The sequence below is a fragment of the Phalangium opilio genome, unplaced genomic scaffold (assembly GCF_054372755.1).
Source record: "Phalangium opilio isolate 3A_F unplaced genomic scaffold, DU_Popi_V2 ptg000079l_1, whole genome shotgun sequence".
Classification (NCBI taxonomy): domain Eukaryota; kingdom Metazoa; phylum Arthropoda; class Arachnida; order Opiliones; family Phalangiidae; genus Phalangium; species Phalangium opilio.
This window is the reverse complement of record NW_028324187.1, coordinates 9757935-9781603: the sequence shown is the minus strand read 5'-3', so window position 1 is coordinate 9781603 and position 23669 is coordinate 9757935. Positions and strand designations below refer to the sequence as shown.

Here is a 23669-nt window from a genome sequence, read left to right as displayed (position 1 = left end):
AAAACTATTCAGATCCCTTAATGTTCCCTGACCCTAGACATAACATTTTGGGCAAGGTACCAAATTCTCTGAAAATTCCATAACCTTTGAGGTCAACTCCCAAATTCCCTGATCTATCCACAAAAATGTAGGTACATCTTCAAATTCTCCGTTAATTCCATGACCTTTCAGGTCACTTCAAAAATTCCCTGATCTATCCACAAAAATGTAGGTACATCTTCAAATTCTCCGTTAATTCCATGACCTTTTAAGGTCACTTCAAAAATTCCCTGATTTTTCCATAACATTTTAGGGCCCTACCCAAAATCCCTGATAAAAAAGGCACATCTTACCTTGTGGTTTTATTTTCTTCGGCCCATTTTTTACGGTCATCGGCGCTCATTTCGGCCAATTGCTGTTCAATGGCTCCACTGAACGGGATGACCAATGCCCCGGGATCATTCTTATCGACCCACTCCTTGATTTTTGATAACCTTTAACGATTAAAAACTAAGTAATTAAAATTGTTGCTAAGACAAACTAAATATAATAATTCGGTAGGCGAAGTTAATTAGTAAGTTCGTTGGGCGTACGGCGGCGAGGGGGCCTTAAGTCAATTATTTCGAATTTAGACTAAGATAGACGGGGGCGCGTGGATTGTTAAGTAAAAGGTTTGGACCACCAGAGCGAGCGAGCCAGCGAGTCAACGCGACTTTCCGGAGCCACGTCATCGCTAATTAGCTACTCCAATTAAATAATTATCAATTCAAAGCCAGCTCCAACACCGTAACTTTCCGACTATACACTACCAGACTAATTTAATTACAACTATTCAGTCTTGAAGCTAAATTTTCAATCAATTTTGAGTCTACTCTACCTAATTATAAATGCCTAAGCCCAGTTGTAATTATTTACTTATTTTTTATAATACAATGTTCACCTTAAGCAAAGTGTTTATCCCCTCGATTTAAAGGTAAAGTATCACGCTTACCATTTATTTTTCTTTCTAATGTAATCCTTATCAGAGAGATTAACCAAGTAAATCATGGGTTTCGAAGTCAAGAACAGGTGTTTATTCAAAACCTCAATCTGTTAAAACATAATAAAAATAAAAAGAAATTTCTTTTTAATTAAATAATAATTAAGAAGTGTTGACGTATCAAATAATTAAAAAAATTAAAGAAATTAACGGGGACAGATGGTAGACGTATTTAAATCATTTAAGATCATTTACTATTATTAAATTTGTCATTAAATATAAATCAAATTTGTAATATAACAACTTGTAGTTAAAAATAGTTGTATCTTCAGACAGACAGACAAAAGAACCATCAGACCACACACGCAAATAATTTAATAGTTAAAATAAATAGTTAATTACCTCAGCTGCATTCCAGAATGAAAACCTTATGTGTTTCTTTTCCTCGACTAAAAGATTTCTAATTTTACATAAAATATCCTGGAAGGAAATTTAAATATTTTTGCATATGATTAAAAAATAAATAAATAGATAAATAAATAAAAATAATTAAAAAATAAAATAGATAAATAAATAAAAATAATTAAAAAATAAATAAATAGATAAATAAATAAAAATAATTAAAAAATAAATAAATAGATAAATAAATAAAAATAATTAAAAAATAAATAAATAGATAAATAAATAAAAATAATTAAAAAATAAATAAATAGATAAATAAAAATAATTAAAAAATAAATAAATAGATAAATAAAAATAATTAAAAAATAAATAAATAGATAAATAAAAATAATTAAAAAATAAATAAATAGATAAATAAATAAAAATAATTAAAAAATAAATAAATAGATAAATAAATAAAAATAATTAAAAAATAAATAAATAGATAAATAAATAAAAATAATTAAAAAATAAATAAATAGATAAATAAATAAAAATAATTAAAAAAATAAATAGATAAAAATAATCAAAAAAAATAAGTAAATAATTAAAAAATAAATAAATAAATAAAAATAATTAAAAAATAAATAAATAAATAAAAATAATTAAAAAATAAATAAATAAATAAAAATAATTAAAAAATAAATAAATAAATAAAAATAATTAAAAAATAAATAAATAAATAAAAATAATTAAAAAATAAATAAATAAATAAAAATAATTAAAAAATAAATAGATAAAAATAATAAAAAAATAAATAAAAATAATTAAAAAATAATTAAAAAAAATAAATAAATAACAATAATTAAAAATAAATAAATAAATAAAAATTAATACAATTTAATTTAACTTACGTATTCGGGCTTGGATTTCTTATCGGCGCCTCTAAGAACAGTTTTTTCCATTTTATCAAGATGGGCCAACAAGTATTCTTCATCCTTCAACCTTAATTCCTCGTTAATGATTTCAATGTCCCTAACAGGATTGACGTCCCCTTCAACGTGGGACACGTCCTCGTCTTCGAAACAACCTACCAAGAAAAAACGTAATTTGACCCTGACATACTATAGACTAAAAACAACAGAACCTTACAGTAAGCCTAGCTTAAACAGTGCCGAATAACCTTGCAATACTATAACCGTAATCTCCCTGTTGTTTTAACAAAAGTTTAACACGGTATCCACTCTATACATGCTCCCTGGTAAAAAAAAATATACGTTTTCGTGACTTGTCTAAAAAACAAATAAGAAAAATTATTTTCTTTTGTTGTTTATGACGTATTAGAGTTTGTAAGAATTACGGCACTGATGTACTTAGGAATTTAGGGGGGGGCTTGTGATAGGATGATTTATAGGGGGGTTGTCCCCTTCGTAATATCAAGATACAACTTATTATTACATAATCTAGTCTTTGATATCAAAAAGACAGCGCGCCTTTGAACCAGGGGGAAATAAAAAACACAACCACGAAACAAATTATGTATAAAAATAATACCATGGGCGGGCCTCGCGTTTAGAGAGATATCATTTGATATCTTCGCGGTTGTAGTTGCTTAGTACATTGTTAAAAAAACTCCAGGTCTAGAGGTTTAACAAATGTAGCTTATGATAACCCAATAAAACCATGTTGTAGTAGGATTCTACAATAATTTAGTGATTTCCGACTATTTGACGAATATGATGAGAAAATTGTCTGGTTTTAAACACGATAAATTGTAAGTGTAGTAGAAAACTACTAGATTATAGTAGTATAATACTATACCACGCTTTACAAAACGCGCCAAATTTAATTTTCCCAGGTTTTTCAATGAAAATATTTGGGGGTATTTTTTGATCATTCCTAAGGCTCGGGGGCAGATTTGGGGCTAAGGCGGGGCCCGGGCCAAACCCCTTATAAGATAAAAACACGTAGACAAAACAAGGGCTGACCCCTCCCTTACTAAAATACCCCTTGAATAAAAACCCTCACCCTGGACAGAATCAGCTATCGAAGATTTATCCCTACATTGAAAAAGATTAAGTACATACGCGCCATAGAGTACGTTGAAAAATAATTATATAGCTACGGTTTTATTTTCATTCTAGTTACAAATTATCTGGAGGCATATTTCTCTTAAAAATAACCTAACCCACGTTCCCAATGGATTAGATATTCGAGGGCTAGGGATATCGCGTCGTAGGGTTTCATTCTTTTCCACGTCTTGAAAAATAAATAACATTCCATGTTTGTATTTTAACAATTTTCTCCTGTAGTGGGAAAGCCCCTACATCATAGTAGAATCCTACTATATCATGTATATTTTCTCCTATAGTGGTGGGAAAACCCCTACATCATATCCTACTACATGCCTTTTTTCTCCTATAGTGGGAAACCCCTACATCATAGTAGAATTCTACTACAGCATGCCTTTTTTCTCCTAAAGTGGGAAAACCCCAACATTATATCCTACTACATGCCTTTTTTCTCCTATAGTGGGAAACCCCTACATCATAGCAGAATTCTACTACAGCATGCCTTTTTTCTCCTATAGTGGGAAACCCCTACATCATAGTAGAATTCTACTACAGCATGCCTTTTTTTCTCCTAAAGTGGGAAAACCCCAACATTATAATAGAATCCTACTATACCAATGTCTGGAAAAATTTAATACCATTTACATGATAGCATTGATAACTTTCTCCTATAGTGTGAAAAACCCTGCATCATAGTAGAATCCTACTCTCCCGTGTCTTTGCCACGTTTTGAAAAATAACTTTTCCATGATTACTTTGATAGAACAAGTTTGTAAACCAATGATACAATTCTACTACGTCATATAAATGCAGAACATTTCGCGAATAATTGGGTGGGGAACACAACAAGGGTTATTCAAATAGCTAAACCACCCTGTACTATTTTAATTTTAAACCTGGTTAGCGCGTGTCGATCTTAATAACAGTTGCGAACCAAAAAAGTAGGCGAATAATTGCGAGTCTACGAGGAGGAATAAGGTTTTCAGAGTTTAAAAATATATATTATTTTATATGTACTTGTCTAAACTGAAAAACAGTTATCTTAAATGAGTTAGAATCACTACCCAAATATTTCTTCTTAATTAAATAATGGTTCAAATTGTACCCCCTTAATAAATGACTATAACCCCTTAAGAGTTCAAAGGTTACATTATACTTCAGTGGAATTTATTTTCGTTGTTTTTTTCTAAGTTTTATATTTTTTTTAAACTCAACAAAATTTGAAGCTAATTTAAATATAAGCATAAGCATAAGGAAAGCTTAACAGCGCGAAAAATTGGGCATACAAAAACAATGGATAAAACCTCATAAGTAAATAAATCGTACACTATAAGACTATATTATCTCATCGTGAATAAGAACTAGATTAGGAAGTTTATAATATTTTCTTTACGCGTAAATAAATTACTTACTAAAGAATAATTTATTTATGCATTGCTAATACGAAATTGGCCGGTTATGTTTTTTAGATATGTTTATCACGTAGTATATATCATATATATTCGTAAATAATATTCTAATTCGTGTGTGAATATACCGCGACGTTCACGTATAATTCAGATAATTGGATAATCAACCTAATTTGCATAATATTTTAAATTAGGATGCGGCAATTTTCATACAATATTTATATATTCGAGAATAATGATATTATTTTGGTTGCAATTTTTGAAATATACTTAAGCAAGCAGCTCCCGTTAAGGAAAGAGTTACTTAATTTCAGATAGTCTAAAACAGATGATCTTTTTAAAGGCGGCGGTGAAATGGCTTCCGATTTTAATTGGAAAGGCCCATCCTTATATAAAGTGACGAGTTGACGCCCCAAGAAGAGATATCTTAGATTATAGCAAATTCTAAATGAATGGATCTTCTAAAGAGGGTGATGTTTTACACGGGGACGGGTGGCCTTAGAGCGTGATCTTCATCGTGAAGTATTTTTGCCCAATTAAATCGCTCTCTACGTAAAAAGGGGGGACTATAGTCCGTCCGTCCGTCTTTAGACAGACACAGCGAATGTTTTCATGTGTATAAAAAAGCTAAAACCTTTGGCCACACCGGCTTCGAAGTTAGTACGTTACGAAACAAGATAACGAAGCCCATAATAGCGTTTACTCTTTGCCTTAACACGCTTTAGAGCAGGGATAGATTTAATTTTAGAAGTAGGAATGGAGAACAGAGTAATCTGGGTCCGGACCCCCTTCCACGGGACGGAGGGGGGTATGAAAGAAGATGCGGGAGGGGGTCATAGCGACAGAGGTAAAAAGGAATTACGTCACTATTTTTCGTCGCCGTCCCCGTCAGCAACGTCATCAAAACGTAGATGTTTAAGTGAGCAGCCAATAAGATTAGATAATTTAAACTTTTCGTTACATTACGTGTTGGTTGGAGGGAGGGGCTCTATACTGGGTGGGCTATGAGTCGGAATAACTGAAGTAAATACTAACCGTTGAGCTCCATTCCTACTTCTAAAATTAAATCTATCCCTGTTAATAGAGCAAAGATGAACCAAAGAAGTATTTCAAGTACAAGACGGACTCACACCCTAATGTATAAACCTCGTAAGACGTGGATGACTAAAAAAAGATTGCATTTTCCTAGAGACCTAGACGCTCTCTTTTCAAAGGAAATTCGAACCTCATGGGTCAAACATAAAGGTCACGTTTTACTTTCGGGGAATAAACGTAAGAACATGGTGTACTTTTTGGATGATCCCTGGCGTGCATTTTTACGGGGGTGCGTGGATCGGGCGCGTCCCTTTTACTTGGCGAAGACGCTGGCTAGAGCAGCGCGGCTGGTACCACGCACCCTATAATCGGGAGTATGACGCGAGGACCCCCCGACTGGTGATTTTAGTCAGCCAGGACCAGGGGGAACGGGGTCCTATAGCTTTTTAATCACGGACAGATATAGATTTGGGAGCGCCCGTTGCCAACGCCCCGAATAATACCACCACTACCACCACGACCACCATACCATCTTTAGACGCCAACGGATACCTTACTCGATCTAAAGTCCACCACGTCTTTCTTTCAAGCGATCCTTTCTTGAACCCCTCTTTTTACAGAAAAACATTTGGACTACTGGGGACATCGTTTAAGTCCATTGGAATAACGTTCCACCACATTTAAGTGACTGATAGCAGGGTTACCACAGAATTGTTATTATTTCAAAATTCTCTACCATTATGTTCAGCATAGTAAAAAGCTACAGAACTATGCTAATTAGAAATCCCCAAACTTTTCACGTCCATTTTCAAATACTATAGAAACCCTTTTTCAAATTAAGAAAGCCTATGGCGTATAGGTTCTGATCCCCGAATGCGTATAAACTTAAGTCAGTCACAAATTAATTAATTAATTAATTAATTAATTAACAATATATCCAATTAAATTAAGAGTTAGGTTTCTCTGACGACGTATTATATTCGGAATAGAAAAAGGGGTCAAGGGTCAAATACTCTTTCAATTTAACTGAATTACGACGGTATACTTAAATTTGCGTATAGTCACAGTCACAAATTAATTAACAATATCCCAATTAAATCAAGAATTAGGTTTCTCCGGTGACGTATTATAAGGGTCAAGGGTCAATTACTCTTTTAATTCATCCGAATTACGACGGTATATTTAAATTTGCGTGTAGTCACTGGCAAATTAATTAAGAATACCCCAATTAAATCAAGAGTTAGGTTTCTCCGATGACGTATTATAAGGGTCAAGGGTCAAGTACTCTTTCAATTTCCGCAATTCTGACTAAAAATTGGAAAAAATATTAAGCTATATTCCATAACCGCGGCAATCATGGACACTCATACATCCACCAATAGTAAGTAACGAAAAGAAGGTAACATTCAGGATTACACCCGAGGGCAACGTTTACAGTCCATTAACATCCATTTGCCAGAACTTCAAAAAAAAAAAAGACGGGCTAAAGAAAAAAATCTCTAAGTCAGAAGAAGAACTGTCTGTCACTTAAATTGGCGTAATTGCCGTAGATACACATATAGGTACAGCGCTAGACATCAAGGTTCCTGGCTCGTTCGGGATATGCATGCAAGCACCAGTCCCGAGACAGACACACCAGACAAACTGACGGACGGTGTATACCAGCCAAGATTCAGGCTTTTTAAAAAGTGAAATGTTAACGTCAGTCCAAAAATATAGAAAGGCCATCAACATTCAACAGTGCAGTTGAAAATTTGCAATTTCAATCCATTAGCGTGTATAAAATCTTGTCAGAATTTTAGCCTAAAGTTTGCCCTAGTCTTCTTCTATGGAACAAGTTCCGGGTACCGCGTGATATTTCAATGGACTTACTGGTCAGTAAAGACGCTAAGTTCGCGACCCCCCAGAGGTCAGAGAGTTGGACAAAGAATTAAATTAACCTGCAGTTTTTATATCTGACCGTGCAGGTGATTAAGATGACCGATACAAATTTAAAGATTAAAAGAAGATATAGATAGTACTTACGACATAAATGAAATATGGCGTCGCAGGCTTTAATATTAGCCAAGAATGCATTTCCCAGACCTTGACCTTCACTGGCACCCTTGACCAATCCGGCGATATCCACGATATTCAAAAAGGCAGGCACACGACTGTAATTAAACATTCAAATAAAATTAAATTCATTAATAATTAGGAAGTAAATAAAATTACGCCAAATTACGAAAAAGGCGTAAAATAACAATCAAACAAACTGAATATAAGATTTTATTTCAAATTAAAAACTCTCCAACTCTCTTCTCAGGTACATCAGTGTACGGAGGGGTTTTTACTTAGCACCTGGGCCAAACGAAATGGGCGTTTCAAAAGAAAAGAAAAAAAATTGTAACAAAAAATATGATACAACATTAAATTATATCAAATGGGCGTGACCAAAACCATCCTTAAAAATAAAAAAAAAAACGTTTTGTAAGGATTGTCAAGCCAAAATGTCATCGCTCTTGAAAAAGGAAGAAAAACTGATGGCCCACGCTTATCTTAAGGTTCGGCCCACCCTGGAAATAATCTACCAGAGGCACAAAAAACCACGCAAGCAAAATGGAAGATTCAAGAAGTCTTCCATAGCCTGGAGCCAAACAAATTAAAGGCGTACGTCGCGTCCAGCTCAAAGTGTAATTATATTCCGAGTGTAAATTGAAATTGTGACGCTATCCCTTTAAAAAATACGATATAAGGGGGTATCCCTTGCGAAATGTAATTAAACGAAGAAAGCCTAGCGCGTAAACGATTAAGGTCAAGCAGGGGTCAAATCGAGATCGTTCCGTCAAAATTGAAATTAATAATCTTGAAAAAAAAAATAAAAATACCTAAGAAGCGTCGATATATTTTAAGGAATTCATTATTTCGTGTCAAAATTAAAATTAATTAATACTAGCGTTTAATTTATTATTTGCTAATTACGACTCGAGATTAAGTTGAGTTGAATAAAAGTCATTTGATACATTTTATTTCGTTCCTAGAATTTGAGACATCAAAAAGAAAAAATGCAAAGACATTGAGAGAGTGTGTGTCTGCCCAAGATGTTTTGGTTAGAGAATAAAAATTAAGAATTCTAAGAACATAGAACCATTTACGATGTATATAATTTAGGGTGTTTTTAATTACCAATCTTCCCACCCATTTACCACCCCCTTTCATTAACGATCGATGGGATATTCCAATCACGTGGTTTAGTACTTCGCGTTACCAGAAAAATCAAAAATAAGGTAAGGTATAGAGGCACCCAACGCAATCAAAGACCAAACTTGTATTTAAATATAAATAAGTACAAACTTAATTTGTTGAAGAATACCGTCTTACCTTCATAAAAATAAAGTCTACCACAGGAGTATATGATCTACTATTAGCCTATTTTAAATAAATTAATATAATATACCAAAATTTTAATTTAAAATTTGGGGGTAGGACAAAAAAATTAAAATAATAATAATATGAAATCTAATTTCGGATTAATAATACTTTGGAATGGATGGTTTGGAAAAATTTCAAAGTCAGGTATAAGGGGAATTGGGGGGGGGGGGTGTTTAATCGCGTTGGCGTTGATAAATTTGAGGCCAAAAGGTACCCTGGAAACTTAAATTTCCACCCTTCGATAATTGCCCATCATATAAACCAGGGGGGCAAGCCGCTCGGCCAAAAAAAAAATTCCTCGTTTGACGGACCCGCAAAAATATATATAAAACGGTTTTCATATATTAACTACCAACGATATTAGCGCCCCCTAAAAAACAAAACGGCCCCGTTCACACGAGTCAATAAAATACCCAGGGCTCGAGCAGGGTTCATACAACTTTTGGAAAACAAATTTCCCTGAGATTTCCAGGTTTTTTAACATATACTTCCATGAATTTTCCAGGTTTTCCCGCCGTATATGGAGCATCCTATGGTGCAAATGTTAACCAAGGAGAGGGGGGAGGCAAAAAGGACTATTACATAATCAAAGGACATCCCCGTATCTCTAATATAACCAGAGTTAAGAGCCTCCAAAGTATAGTGTAATGTTAATCCTATGGAGGGGGGTATGTTTATGAACATTTTGCTTAATTACTCGGCCCCTGATTGACGCAAAATTACCTGATTTCCCTGAATTTTACTAAAAATTAGAAGTTCCCCTCAGTTTTCCCTGAGGTTTTTGTCAACTATTAATTCCCTGATTTTTCCAGAAACTAATTTAATTTAAATTAAATTATTTTATGTTCAAAGAAACAACACGCGTAATCACTATAAAAAGAATATCTATAAAATATCCTGCGCAATAATGAATTAACCACGTAGATAAAAATTTACAAATACTAAACGCCACTAATGCGAACGGAGCTTCGATATTATATTATCCGAAGGTGAAGATGAGCTCACGAAAATCTTTTCAGGGGGAGGGGGGGGGAACGGATTTTTCTTCTTTAAAAAGAAAAAGAAGAAGGTAAGAAAGAAGGCCGTCTTGATCAGAGAGTAGCTTTGATGATAGCGAGCCGAAAGAAGGTAGGGTAAGCTGTTCTAATCCTACGAGGTAATTTTCACACGTGAAGTATTTATTCCATCATAGCCCTCTCTCTCTCTACCTGCCTGCCCCCCTAACGGAGAAGAAAAAAAAATACATTTTCTACAAAGATGGAGAGAGATCCCGAACCGAGATAAGACAAGCGAATGCAGCTTCCATCTCGGCTGGCTCGAAGAAAGTTTCACGGAAAACATTAAAACATAGAACTATAAGAACTTAGTAGTAGTAGTAAGTAGTGTGGGGGTCTTTCATAAAATTAATATGATAATAAATAAATAGGGAATAAATATATTCATAGTATAATCTACGTATATAAATCAGTTGTACATTGGTCAATATCAACTTTTCAAGATGAATTTTAAATGGGATAGTAGGATTCTACTACAGTACAGTAGTTTCCCCCAACCATGGGATTATCCCATAATTAACAATAATTCATTGGGTTCGTGAAATGATGAATAAAAAAATAATGATATCAACTTTTCAAGATGAATTTCAAAGGGGATAGTAGGATTCTACTACAGTACAGTAGTTTCCCCCCAACCATGGGATTATCTTATAATTAACAATAATCACGGCATTCATCGGGTTCGTGAAGTGATGCGTACGAAAATGAAACAAAAAAGGATTTTCACAGAAAACACCGCGGGGTAGTATTAATCCCCTATAATATAGTAGTTTTCCCCCTGCAGTATTTGGTTAAAATGTAACGCGGTTATTTGAGATATATTTCAAGGGATGAAAACTAATCTAGGAACGTAAGAGGGTAAACAACAATACTATAGATTAATTTAATAAAATCCCACTTTGGCGTTGTTTGTAACTTTAGGGTTAATTTACTTCGGGTTTAATTAGGAAATGTTGACCCCTTAAGGCGAGTCTTTAGGAGGTCAAGTAAGGGCCGCTTTTTACCGATTGTTTCCAATAAAGATAAATGAGTCTCGCTGGATTTAGAATCGTTTCAATTGCGAGCGAGCGAAAAGATGAAACAAGGGATAAAATTCAGGGCGGATGGATATCGTTAGCCCCCATCTCTTCAAGGAATAGTATTCTTAAATACACGGGGAATAACTATGCATTCGTTACTCGCCAAATAACGAATAGAAACGAGAGAGTATTTACAATACAAATATGGTTCTGCACTTCTCAGATCAAGGGTGCTTACAGAAGATTTCTTAAATATACGACATACTTTTCCTTTAAGGGTCAAGATAGAGGTCAAGTTAGAAATACACGGGGAATACTACGAACTCGTTACTCGCCAAATAACGAACAGAAACGAGAGTATTTACAATACAAATATTGCCACTTCTCAGATCTACCTCTGCTTACGGGAGATTTCTTAAATATACGACATACTTTTCCTTTAAGGGTCAAGATAGAGGTCAAGTTAGTCGAAGGTGATTTGGGGAAGAGGCGAGGGGGAGAGAGAGAGGGGTGAATGTTTGGCCCGGCGCCTTAGGTCTAATTGAAGTGGCGTCCATCGCTCACCCAAGTTTATATCGAACTGACAAGTCTGACCCCTTGAATCTGACCCACAAATTTTTTAAACCTAACCTAGCTGTACAAACAGAAAAATAAAATAATATATATGTTCCCCAAATAATAATAATAGCATTAACATTGTTCGTTTAGTTTAGTTAAGTCTTACATAGTCCATAGAAATTAAAATCAACGTACACAGACCTATATAGGGAATAGCTAATTCCTATGGCATTTTACAGACTAATTTATATGGAATTAAATTACAAAAAAGAAATTGTATAATTTTTGGCTTACCTAAGAGGTTGATGATATTCGCAGAGGAAATCGAATCGGACGTCCGGTACCGGTACACGACTTTCATTTGGATCGATGGTACAAAAGGCGAAGTTTGAAGCCGGTACAGACATTCCGGTCAAAACGTTGAAAAACGTAGATTTACTATTTTTTTAAAAAAAATTAAAAATATATAAAATTAACCATAAATTCTGTAAACATAAATCAGAAAAATCCATAAAAAATATCTGAAATCTGAAAAGGTTCAAGTAATATGATAGAGACAGGGTGGGTTAGCTATCCGAGTGATGGTATTTTACAGGGTTGCAACGGAATTTTCAGAACCAAATTCCCTGACTTTTCCAGGTTTTCCCTGACCTTTTTCTGCGATTTTCCCTGACCTTTTTAGGCCGAAAGTGTCAATGCACGTTTTAAGTGCTTATAATTAAAGAAACTCGATCTACATTAAGTTTTCCAATGTATTTGTTGCACCAAATGATTAAGAAACATTTTAATAATATAAATAACAGTCTAAGAGATTTTTTTGAGAGCATTTACTTCACATAAAAACAATTGTAGAGAGCATTTTTAAGGATTGCTCTGTGTTAAGAAGAGAGGATGAGGAGAAACTTTCATTATTCTTTCAATAAAGACTTATAAACCCGAAATTTTACCCACTAAAATCAAATTCCCTGACTTTGCCGAAACTTTCAAAATTCCCTGACCTTTTCGGTCCATTTTTAAATTCCCTGACTTTTCCAGGTTTTCCGTGACCCCGTGGTAACCTTGTAAGGGGGCAACCATTAAACTACACCGGCTTTAAATAGCTAATCCAATCTGTATTGATGATATACGCCCGCGAATAATTCCCCGTTTATAAAAAATTAAGAAAAAAAAAATTGTATAAGAGGGGGGGGGGATGAAATTAAAATTCAGAATATAGCGTTTGTCGGATCGGATCTTTTAACGTGCGAAGCATATATTATTTTTCAAAAAAAAAATTTATATATATATATATTTTCGTAGAGGTTCTCAATTTTTTTCTTTGCTGTTTAAAAGTTATGATAGCCTTCTACCATAAGTAAATATCAACTGTCTATAAGTCCATAATAAATTCCCACTGCTATCCCACGTCATAAACGCGACCATTTCGGACCGAATTGCGCAGTTACTATCGCGCATGTTTCTAATGACGTCACTAGAAGGCTATGCTGATTAAATCATGATCACATATAATAATATTTTGGTTTTAATTATGTAGAAAAAAATTATAATAAATAAATAAATAAATAAATAAATAAATAAATAAATAAATAAATGGGATTTTACTATTGAAAGAGGAACTTAATTAAAATATAAAATTATAAAAAATCCTCATCGAACTCCGCAATTTTGGTGTCTAATGAAATATCATCTTGATAAAATAAAAGAGCTAACCAAATTTTGATAAATTTCATGATAAACTTTACGAAAATATAAGATAATATAGGACAGGTTCAAAAATGTAGGATTTTATATAGGAATTACAGGACCAATGGTCTCTCCCTGTTAAAGCTATCGTAAACAAGATTGTAATTGGTAAGATTCGCTATAGTTAACTTAGTCTAAAATTAATTTACTTGAGGAGGTCGGATCGGCCGAAGCCATTTTGGCAGCAGGAGATAGAAAATTTATATATATACATATATATAAAAAATATATATTTGGCGGGATCATTAATCAGAGCGAGACTGCATGAACACGAGAGCGTGATAAGAATAATCCTTAACCAATTAACGCCGATTTTATAAATGTTATAATGTTCACCGTTTTCTCTTCTTCTCCTTACCCATCTCAAAGACGCTATAACATCTCCGTGGTATTAACAACCAACGACGTCATAACTCTGCTATGTTTGTAATAATAAGGCAAAACCGTCCTCTAACCAATCATATTAATTTAAATACTCGCAAATAAAAACAGACAGAGGTCGAGATATGGATAGGGAGTCATGTCGTCTGCTACTAAATAGGTGAAATTATTTCGCACTGTTTGACAAGAGGCGTGTCCTTGTGTACAAGTTTCTTCTTAATCTTATCTGGACCCTTTTAGCACCAAAATAAAAAGGGATTTCAACAATTACGCCCTCTTCTTTAAGACACACCCCCATAAGCCCAGAGACAGAGTATTGGCAGTTCACTATCTTCGACTGTATTGATGGGTACAATTAGGTGTCACTACTGCATACCCCCAAAAAACTCGTGACGTATAGCAGCCAGCCTTAGGTTATTCGAAAATAAATTCGCATTTAAAACCATCCCGTAGCGACAACGTAACTTGGAGTAACTACACTATACTTGGTATATTAGTTCACTCGCTTTCAAGTTAAGTTGTCCTAATTTTGATTTCTAGATTATTTCGGGGCGAGTTGGGTTGGGGGTTGTTGATTAATGGATTAAGCTAATAATAATAATAATAATAATAATAATAATAATATTTATTTCGCAAAAATAATTCGCTGGCAACCACAGAGGCAAGCCTATATGTGGTGGTTACCGGGACAAAACGAGACAACAATAAAGAGAACTATACAGAAAAAAAAAAATTAAATATATAAATAAAATTACAAATTTTCACGTAACCAATTATTGAAGACAAAATTAGACACTAGAGACCGAAATCGTGGTATTGAAAGTGTACAATTTTGACGAATGTCGCAGGGCAGGCTATTCCACAATCGTACTATTCGGTAGAAATACGAGTTCTTTAAGGCCAGACATCTTGCGTATGGGACGAAGTAGGTGGGGACAGAATGCCTCGAGCTAACTCGGACAAAATCATCTAGATCAAAGAACGGAGATCGCGCAAGCCTAAGAAACGTCACTAAGTCAGACACGTCGCGGCGAGTCGTTAATGGTAAGAGATGGAGATTCTGTAGACGCCTAGCATACGGGATGTGATTTGGTTTTCCTGGTCTGGGTGACTTCAAGTAGAAACTCGTGAAACGGCGCTGGACACCCTCAAGAGAAGCAATGTCCTTCTTTAAGTAAGGGTTCCACACCGGAGTAGCATACTCTAGGACAGGTAGGCACATAGATCGATAAAGGGTGATAGACGCTTTGGAGTAACCGGAGGTTCGACGAATCAGACCACACAGACGTTGCGCTCGATTTCTAGCGCGAGTGACATTAGAGGACCAACTTAAATCGCTTGATATCTGGACACCTAGGAGTTTCATGGAGACAACGCGATTTAATGGAACGCTCTGTATAAAATAGTGAACGTTATCCCTTGGGCTCCGTCGAGAGATGACCATAAAACAACACTTATTGATGTTAAGGGAGATGTTGTTAGCAAGGCCCCACGTGAAGATATTGTTAATGTTATTTTGCAATGTCAGTTGGTCCGCCGGGGATCGTATAGCTAGAGATATGTAACTATCATCGGCATATTGATACAAGGAACAGTCCTCGGAGAGTGCACCCGGCAAGTCTGACACAAATAGGTTGAACAACAGAGGTCCAAGAATGGAACCCTGTGGAACCCCAGAGAGGACAGGGCGACACTGACTAAATTCGCCACGGTAGACGACACGTTGAGAGCGGTTAGCCAGAAAATCCTGAAGCCAGCGAAGAACCACACCAGATACCCCAGCCTTCTCCAGCTTGAAAATCAATCTCTTGTGACACACTGAATCGAAAGCTTTTGACCAGTCGAAAGACACAACGTGTATGTCTGGGGGGTTACGTTCATCCAACGTGGAGGCCCAGTTATGAAAGGATTGCAAAAGCTGTTGAGTGCAAGATCGTCCCTGCCTGAATCCAAACTGGGAAGCAGGAATTAAATTGTTCTCTTCAAGATAACCGCTCAGTTTCTCCGCTATTATCGCCTCCAAGAGCTTCCCAATTACCGATGTAAGAGATATCGGACGATAGTTCGAAATATTATTTCTCTTTCCTGATCCTTTAAAAACCGGAACAACGTTCGCAAGCTTCCATCCCGAAGGAAGAGCCGATAACGAAAGAGATTTATTGTAAAATTGCACCAAGGGGTCGATTATAGCCGGCGCCATCGCCTGGAGAAGTCGAGGAGTGATGCCATCTGGTCCACAAGCAGAACCAGTCTTTAAACGCGACAAGGCACGAGCGACGTCTAACGAATCAATGGATTCCAAGGTGAAGCATCTGCCAGTTGATGGCAAAGTGGGTAGCGTCAAAGTTAGGTCCGGCGCAATGAAACTTCGGTAAAAGAAGTCACCGAAAGCAGCGGCTATAGCCCGAGGACACGACAGTTGACCATTCGAAACCACAAATGATGACGGTGGAGGTAATTGCGATTTCGATCGAACAAAACTCCAAAAGCGTTTCGGATAAGTTGCTAGGGTGTCATGCAAGTTGGAGAGAAACGCATCATAAGCTTCTCTTGTTTTCTTTCGAAGTGCATTATTAAAGCTCTTGTACTTAAGCCAATCAGAGGGTTTGCCAGTCTTCTTGGCCTTATTGAAAAGGGAACCTTTCTTGTGGCTCTGGTGAACAAGATCACCGGTAATCCAAGGGCAGCGCTTTTTACCGCGCAGCGTTACAGATGGGATGTTATCCCTCACGCAGGCCCAAAAGATATCAAGCCAATTCTGCCATATCTCATCGATATCGTCAGTAGTATAGACCAAATCCCACGGTGCATATCGTATAGTATTACGTAGATACCCAAGATCTAGGTTCTTATAGTTCAGGATGGTACGATTCACAGTCTGGGTAAATCTTTTAGGTATGTTAAGAGAACCAACAATCGCTAAGTGGTCGCATCCAGGAAGATTGTCTCTAGTCGTAGTCTCATTTAAAAAACGTAAATCGTTTATGAAGACCAAATCCAGAATGTGATCGCCCCGGGTGGCGGTAGTAACCGTTTGTTCAAGACCAAGGCCAAGGATTGTGTCGCAGAAAAGTTGTTCCTCAGCAGTACGAGGCGATGGATCCGACCAAGAAATATGTAAATTGAAATCACCCATCAAAAGGAAAACATCATGCGGCGGGAGTGTCTCATGTAAAAATCCCAAAAGGTCGCACAAAGATACCATGTAAGCCAAGGAAGACCTTGGAGGTCGGTAGACGCATCCAGTGACAGCAGTGCGAGTGCCACATGTGAAGAGAGCGAATACCGCTTCCAAAGGTGTGCCATCCTCAGCGACAAGTCTTTCCTCTGGGATGTCTATTGGTACAGGAAGAAGGGTGTCATGTATCGCCAGTAGGACTCCACCACCCCTCTTCGGGCGATCTCGTCGAAAAGTAACATAGTTGGACGGAAATAGCTCAGAGTCCAGTACCGTCCCATCAAGCCATGTTTCCGTGAGGCCAATCACGTCGTACTGTATTGAATTCAATAGGGACAAATCCTGCAATTTATTGCGGACACTTCGAACGTTAGAATGCAGGTATGTGACTGTCCTCGAACGTTGCAGAGTCAACGGAGAAGAACGGGAACTATCTGATTGTGAGTCATGGATGGAGAAAAACGAGTCACTAAATGCAGGCAAGGAGCACATTGGACAAAGGTATGGTTCATCAGAGGAACCAAGACGGCGATATTCTACACGTTGCATGTTAACGCATTTCGCATGAAACCATCGCTGGCAAGAAGCACCTTCACAGAAAAGCGCCATCTGGTTATCCAAAACTGGTTTTTGGCAATGACCGCAAGGCCATTTAACATTGAGGGGAGGGCCAGGATTAAGTTCAATATCACCACAAGAACCGATGGCATCGAAACGGACCGCTATCAAATTGGGTATGGTACAAGCGATCGCGTAGAAGGGTAATAGCGTCGGGAGCGAGCGGAGGCGGAATCCTCGAACCTCAACATAGCACGAAGTTGAGTAAGAAACCAAAGGCGCGTAGAAATATGTGTCATCCAAAGGTCGAACAGTGAATTTCAGAGTCTCAAAGTCACCACTGAAGAAGTACCCGTGGAATAGAAAAAGAAGCAGTAGAATCCAGAGACCGGCGACAAACGGGACCCTAAATCTAACCCTGGTTCTGGAAAAGGGCGCCACTAAGCCCCCACGCCAAATTGGGGGCTGCATTTCCACTAAACCAGACCACTCCGCTAATTTTGTGAAAGAAAACTCCGAAATTTAAGTAAAATTAAAAATTTTGAATTAAGCCTAACGCAAAAGGTTGAAAGTTTTAAAAATTTAAAAAAAACCGCGCGAATAAAAAACATGCGACCTCTCGAGACGAAGTCACGTTATAGTATATATAGTATTGGCATTCTTAGGAGCATTCTCGCTGTCTATTCACCGAGGGTCAAAGGTCAATCACGCTTATCTCGTCTCGTTTCACACTCGCGGATATTTAGTTAGAAATAGCTGTTTTTATTTTACTAGAAGGGTGTAAAAGTGTAAAGGGTCCTTTCCAATAAAAGCTGGGAGCGTCTCCAACCAGGGCTCAAATACAATTATTAAATGTATTGCCAAAGTTGGCGAAAGCTTACACTCAACAAGGTCTATTTTAGTTTTTAGGCACTACTTTCAATAGACTGACGTATTATATCGCGTTAAAAATGTAAAAAAACAAGCAAGGTGCAATGACGTATGAAGTGACAGTGAAGTAATTAGTTTGGTATCTTTTAAACCCGTTCTCGTACGATGTTTTTGAAAATTAAATTTATCCTAAAAGATAAATTAAAATTAAAAGTTCTGGAATTTTAAATGGCTAGCTAACTAAGGGTGAAAATATTTAAGACGGGGGTAATTAAGTATTCGTACGCGTTAAGGCAACGAAATTAATCACGGTAATTAATGAAAAAAAAGTGGCATTCTTAACACGGTCATTTATCAAACTAGCCCTGACACCAGATTAAAACTTTTTTCTTTTAATCTCAACTACGGAGATGAGAAACATTTTAGGGATTTTTTATTTTTTTTTTTTTGCTTTAAAGACTCCCTAAAGATCTTGGCTTGAATTATAAGTAACCATCAGTATAAGCAGGAGTTCATAATAACCCCCCTTCGGGGGGGAAGTACGAAACTAGTTAAAAAGCCCGTAACAACAAAGTTTCGCCGTAAAGCTCAGCGGATTTATACATCGCTTAACTCCCAAAGAAATAGTTACCCCACGCGCATTAATTTCCCATATTCCGGTTTAGCACTATTTTTATCTTGTGATTTTGGGACTCGGGAGCGAAAATGGCTCGCGAGTCGCGTCTGTCGGCGCGGTCAGCCGCGGTGTACATTAAGCCTTGGCTAAGAAGTTGGCTTTGCGATGGTTTCTAGTTTTCTACAAAACATTTAAACGATAGTCATTAATGTTTTCTTGTGATATGTGTGAGAATTCCGTGGTTAAATTAAAACGGTATGGACAAATTGATTCCCAGTATCTTTAATATAAGAATTCCATCGTGTTTCTACGTCCACATACTCGCCATTTTTCTTAACGACGGAGATCCCAGGCTCCCAGCCAAGTTTTGGAACGAAAACCAAGGAGTATAGATACTACTACAATCTACTGTAAAGTTGTATGTCCATCAACAGGCTAGTCCTTTGTATGCGCAACGACAAAATCTTGTTGTTCGCGATTTTTACCATTAGCTCTATGGCAAGTTTCGTACTTCCCCCCGAAGGGGGGTTATTATGAACTCCTGGTATAAGTAAAAGATTTTACGAGAGAAAAATACTTAAGTAGGTTCGTGTAAGGAACGTCTAAATTTGAAAAAATATTAAATTGGCTTTTTGGCTAAAATTAAAACGCCCTAAAGTGGCATCCTAAGCAATTGTATAGGAGAAATTATATTTCTGAGCGGATTAAAATCGTCATAAAGTAAATCACGTGATTGATAAACTACTAAACGTTAAATAATATTATTTTCGTCTGCTACAAATAAAAATGTCTTCCCATATTTGATTGTAAGTATTTAAATTAATTTAAACAAGCCATGACAAGTCACATCAATAGCCCAAATGTCAAACTAAATACTATGCTATGCATTTTTATTTTTAAACCTGCTTATAACAACTATTTCACACACTTTAGGCTCCCCCCTCCTTATTTTATTCTAAAAATTTAAATTAATTTAAATGTGTTATGACAACATGCATTGCATCTAACGAGTTCATCAATTACACTAATTCTAATTCATAAGAAATGTTAAAGGAAATCCTTGGCTATAAATTTTTATACTTGAACCTAATAATAATATCTTTTTCTCACTCTAATTAGTAGTAATTAACTAACGAATCCACTTACCCAACATTAGGTAATCCAACTATTCCAACTTTTAAGTTTGTTCCAACTCTACCAAGTAAAGCCGGAGTTTCATGGTCTTCCTCCTTTTTCTTTGGTGGCATTATTAACTGAAACGAAAATATATTCATTTAGAATAAGATCAAATATATTACAAGATAAAACAGCTGATGATTTTTAAAAAAAGACACATAAATGCAACTTTAAATGCACTAGCGTGGTTCTATCACATTCATATATGGGAACGTTAGGCTTAACAAAAAACGGCTGGGTAAATTGTATTTTATGGTATTTAAGGGATATTTTTGTGATAAAACATAAGACTATCCTTTAAATATTATTACTAAATAAAGTTTTACCTTTATTCTAAGTAAATTAGAAGATTTTGAAGTGAAAACGTGTCAATTTAAAGTTTCCCTTAAGCCTAACTACTCTGGCAACTCTCTCGCTCGGCACAGACGAAGCTAGCAGAGCTGCCAGATCCCGGCCGGCGAAAGAGAGAAATTTAAAGTTCCTAGTAGTCCATTCTCAATGAAAATAGGAGACAAGCCTGACTGTATTCTCTATCTATACTTGGGATGTCTTTTGCTAAAAATCTGTAACCATGGAGTAATAATACGGGATACTAAATAAAATTTATAAAACATCTTTTCAATACTTAAAAGACAGATTTAAGCGAATTGTTTTTACGAAACTTATTATTAAGAACGATTGCAATTCAAGTATAATTATATTGTTGTCATTAATTCTTAATTAAGACAATAAAAATGAGAAAATTTTCTTAAATAGATTTTAAAATGACAATAGAATGGCCCTGCTATAAAACAACCAGCCCTTCAATTACTACGGCGGTTTCAACTACGGAGTAGGCTAATTAAGAATATTCTAGAGGTAGGAATTAAATATTTACGTTGAGGGAGGGAAAATTAGTAGAAAATAAAGGCAATCATTTAAAACAAAGTGGGAGTGCGTGTTAATTCTTTGGTCAAACAAATTCCGCCCATGTTCGTGTTTAATTAAATTTGCATTTAAAGATAATTCAAATTGATATAAATACTTGTCGTCGGCGCTTGGCGATAGATAGCGAAAGCTAAATCCGAAGAAGGGGATTGGCGCCTCCCTAGGGCGGATTATGGTCCATACCAGCTCCGAAGAGCACGCGCTTCGCATACCAAAACGAGCCCGTGATCCCCGTAAAAAAGCAGCGACTAAAAGTGGGCGTCGAAAAAGCGGCTGATCACGGTCTTTAAGAGCTTGTTCTCACAGACTATATTTATTCAATTAGAAAACCAATAATTTCCATTACGGGCCTCAAATGATGACGAAACATCAAACCCGGCAACACCATCAGCCTTCACTACCCTACTGGCATTATCCCCATTTCTGAAGATGGGACCAGTACCCTACTGGACTCTTTCTTACGAAAACCCACCAAGATATTATAAAACCAAACTTCATCGAACCCATCAGTGAATGACCTAAAGAGAATCAATCGCTTCGGAGGGAAGGGGTTAAAATCTACGACCCAGTAGGTGACGGGGTTCAAACCAAGAGTGTTGAAGGGGTTCAAATGTATGACCCGAGAGGGTTGAAGGATTCAAATGTATGACCCGAGAGGGTTGAGGGATTCAAATGTATGACCCGAGATGGTTGAAGGATTCAAATGTATGACCCGAGATGGTTGAAGGGTTCAAATGTATGACCAAAGAGGGTTGAAGGATTCAAATGTATGACCCAAGAGTGTTAAAGGATTCAAATGTATGACCCAAGAGTGTTAAAGGATTCAAATGTATGACCCAAGAGGGTTCAGGGGTAAAATGACCCAAGGATAACGAAGGATGGAATTTCCATGATGGTAAATTGGGTAGGGTGGGCTAACTGTTAGCCCAGGAGTGAGGTGCTATTCATTTCTGTGACCCAAGGACAGGTTGGGTACGTTCATTATGACCGAATACGTCATAAGGTCCGGTCCCTTTAAGCCGAAGACGGGAATGTCCCTAAGTACTAGTCAATAGTTTTCCGGGATTGTAGTTACGTATACATTTCGAGTCTCGTATCTTTTGAAGGGGGCGACCATCGTACGGTGCTTCTACCTAGCGGTCGTTATAGTCTCCACAAAGAGAGAGAGAGAGAGAGGTCGGCCTTTGAAAATCAGCTATTGGTTCGAACCTTTTACCAACTAAATCTCCATTCTGGAGGAACTCGACTCTCGAGGCGTTTACCACCATGGCTAGAAAAACGATGGGGGAAATCGAATTTGATGATGAAGTCAAAATGGGGGCCATATATATATATATATATAAGTATCCTATACCGTATAAAAATTAAGGGGTCGCAAAAATAATAGAGGGGAGGGGGGAAGGGAAGAGGGGAAAGCCGGCGGGCGCCAAAACCTCGGACGGACTGGGTGGGAAAAATCGGGCGGGAAAAGAAAAAGCTTGGCGAAAATAACACGCGCGAAACGGGCTTCAGTGCACCGCGAAATCTCGCGACTAACGCTGCAACGACGCGCTAGCCACGCCAAAAAAGGACCAGGCGCGTGCGTGTGACCGCTATTTCCCGCCAAAATAAACCATCCATAAGTAACCCTTCTTCGAAACAAAGTGAGTGACAACAAAGAGCAAAACAACCTCGGAAGAATTTGGTTCCTCGGTCCCAGGGTTGGTTCGATCCGCGTGGAAATGTGGCAAAGTGCGACCACGACGCGTCTCAGTACGTAACTCAGCGGGTGTTTTGGCTACTTATCGCGCGAGTTTACCTATCCACCCACGGGGGTCCACTACTACTCCTCCTCCTTCGGTGGTCAAACGATTTCCGAGCGACTCTTCCCTATACACTACACTTGACCCTCTTTGGGAGCTGAGCGGCGGCGACGACGCTTTCATCGCTGGAGAAAGATACCTTACGAACTAAAAATATAATAAACCAAGCATGCAGGTAAGAAAATAGCGATTCCTCATTCAGTCAGTCAGTCAGTCATACGTCACAGTAAGGGCGCGCGCGCGCTATTCACTTGTCTTCTCTCGGTCCGTCGATACTCGCGTTGACAAACTCGCGCCATTCGATTAGTGAAAATCTAGAGCGCGCAACCCAACGGCAAACGGGCAACTATTTCTTTTGATAAAATTCAACATGAAAGGTAAATCAATCAATCAAAACCTTTTTTTTCCATGCAGACCTTTAAAATTCACGCGCCCGCTTGGTTGACCCTTCACGTGACCACGCCGCGTGTACTTTGACCTTATATAGCTTTAAAAGATTTTTAACTGACTAAATAACGGG

General features: G+C 36.9%; 2 protein-coding genes across 4 annotated transcripts in view; one reads left to right on the top strand and one right to left on the bottom strand.

Moving 5' to 3' along the window:
• The window catches only part of LOC149654823 (obg-like ATPase 1), a 152742-nt gene that overhangs the window by 11727 nt on the left and 117346 nt on the right, over window positions 1–23669 (bottom strand). The window contains exons 1-8 of one of the 2 annotated variants that reach the window (XM_089846514.1): window positions 20747–20902; window positions 20391–20497; window positions 12193–12336; window positions 7881–8008; window positions 2254–2429; window positions 1361–1438; window positions 971–1068; window positions 333–473 (exon numbers count right to left, since the gene is read on the bottom strand). In XM_089846514.1, the coding sequence (XP_089702640.1) occupies window positions 333–473; window positions 971–1068; window positions 1361–1438; window positions 2254–2429; window positions 7881–8008; window positions 12193–12336; window positions 20391–20491 (866 nt within the window). In that variant the 5' untranslated portion in view covers window positions 20492–20497; window positions 20747–20902. Of the gene's footprint in view, window positions 1–332; window positions 474–970; window positions 1069–1360; window positions 1439–2253; window positions 2430–7880; window positions 8009–12192; window positions 12337–20390; window positions 20498–20746; window positions 20903–23669 lie in introns of those variants that run through there. The other variant, XM_089846515.1, reaches the window with a different exon arrangement.
• Sp1 (transcription factor Sp8) overlaps window positions 22824–23669 on the top strand; it is a 54605-nt gene continuing 53759 nt past the window's right edge. Inside the window, exon 1 of one of the 2 annotated variants that reach the window (XM_089846499.1) lies at window positions 22824–23324. In XM_089846499.1, the coding sequence (XP_089702625.1) occupies window positions 23319–23324 (6 nt within the window). In that variant the 5' untranslated portion in view covers window positions 22824–23318. Of the gene's footprint in view, window positions 23325–23378; window positions 23527–23669 lie in introns of those variants that run through there. The other variant, XM_089846501.1, reaches the window with a different exon arrangement.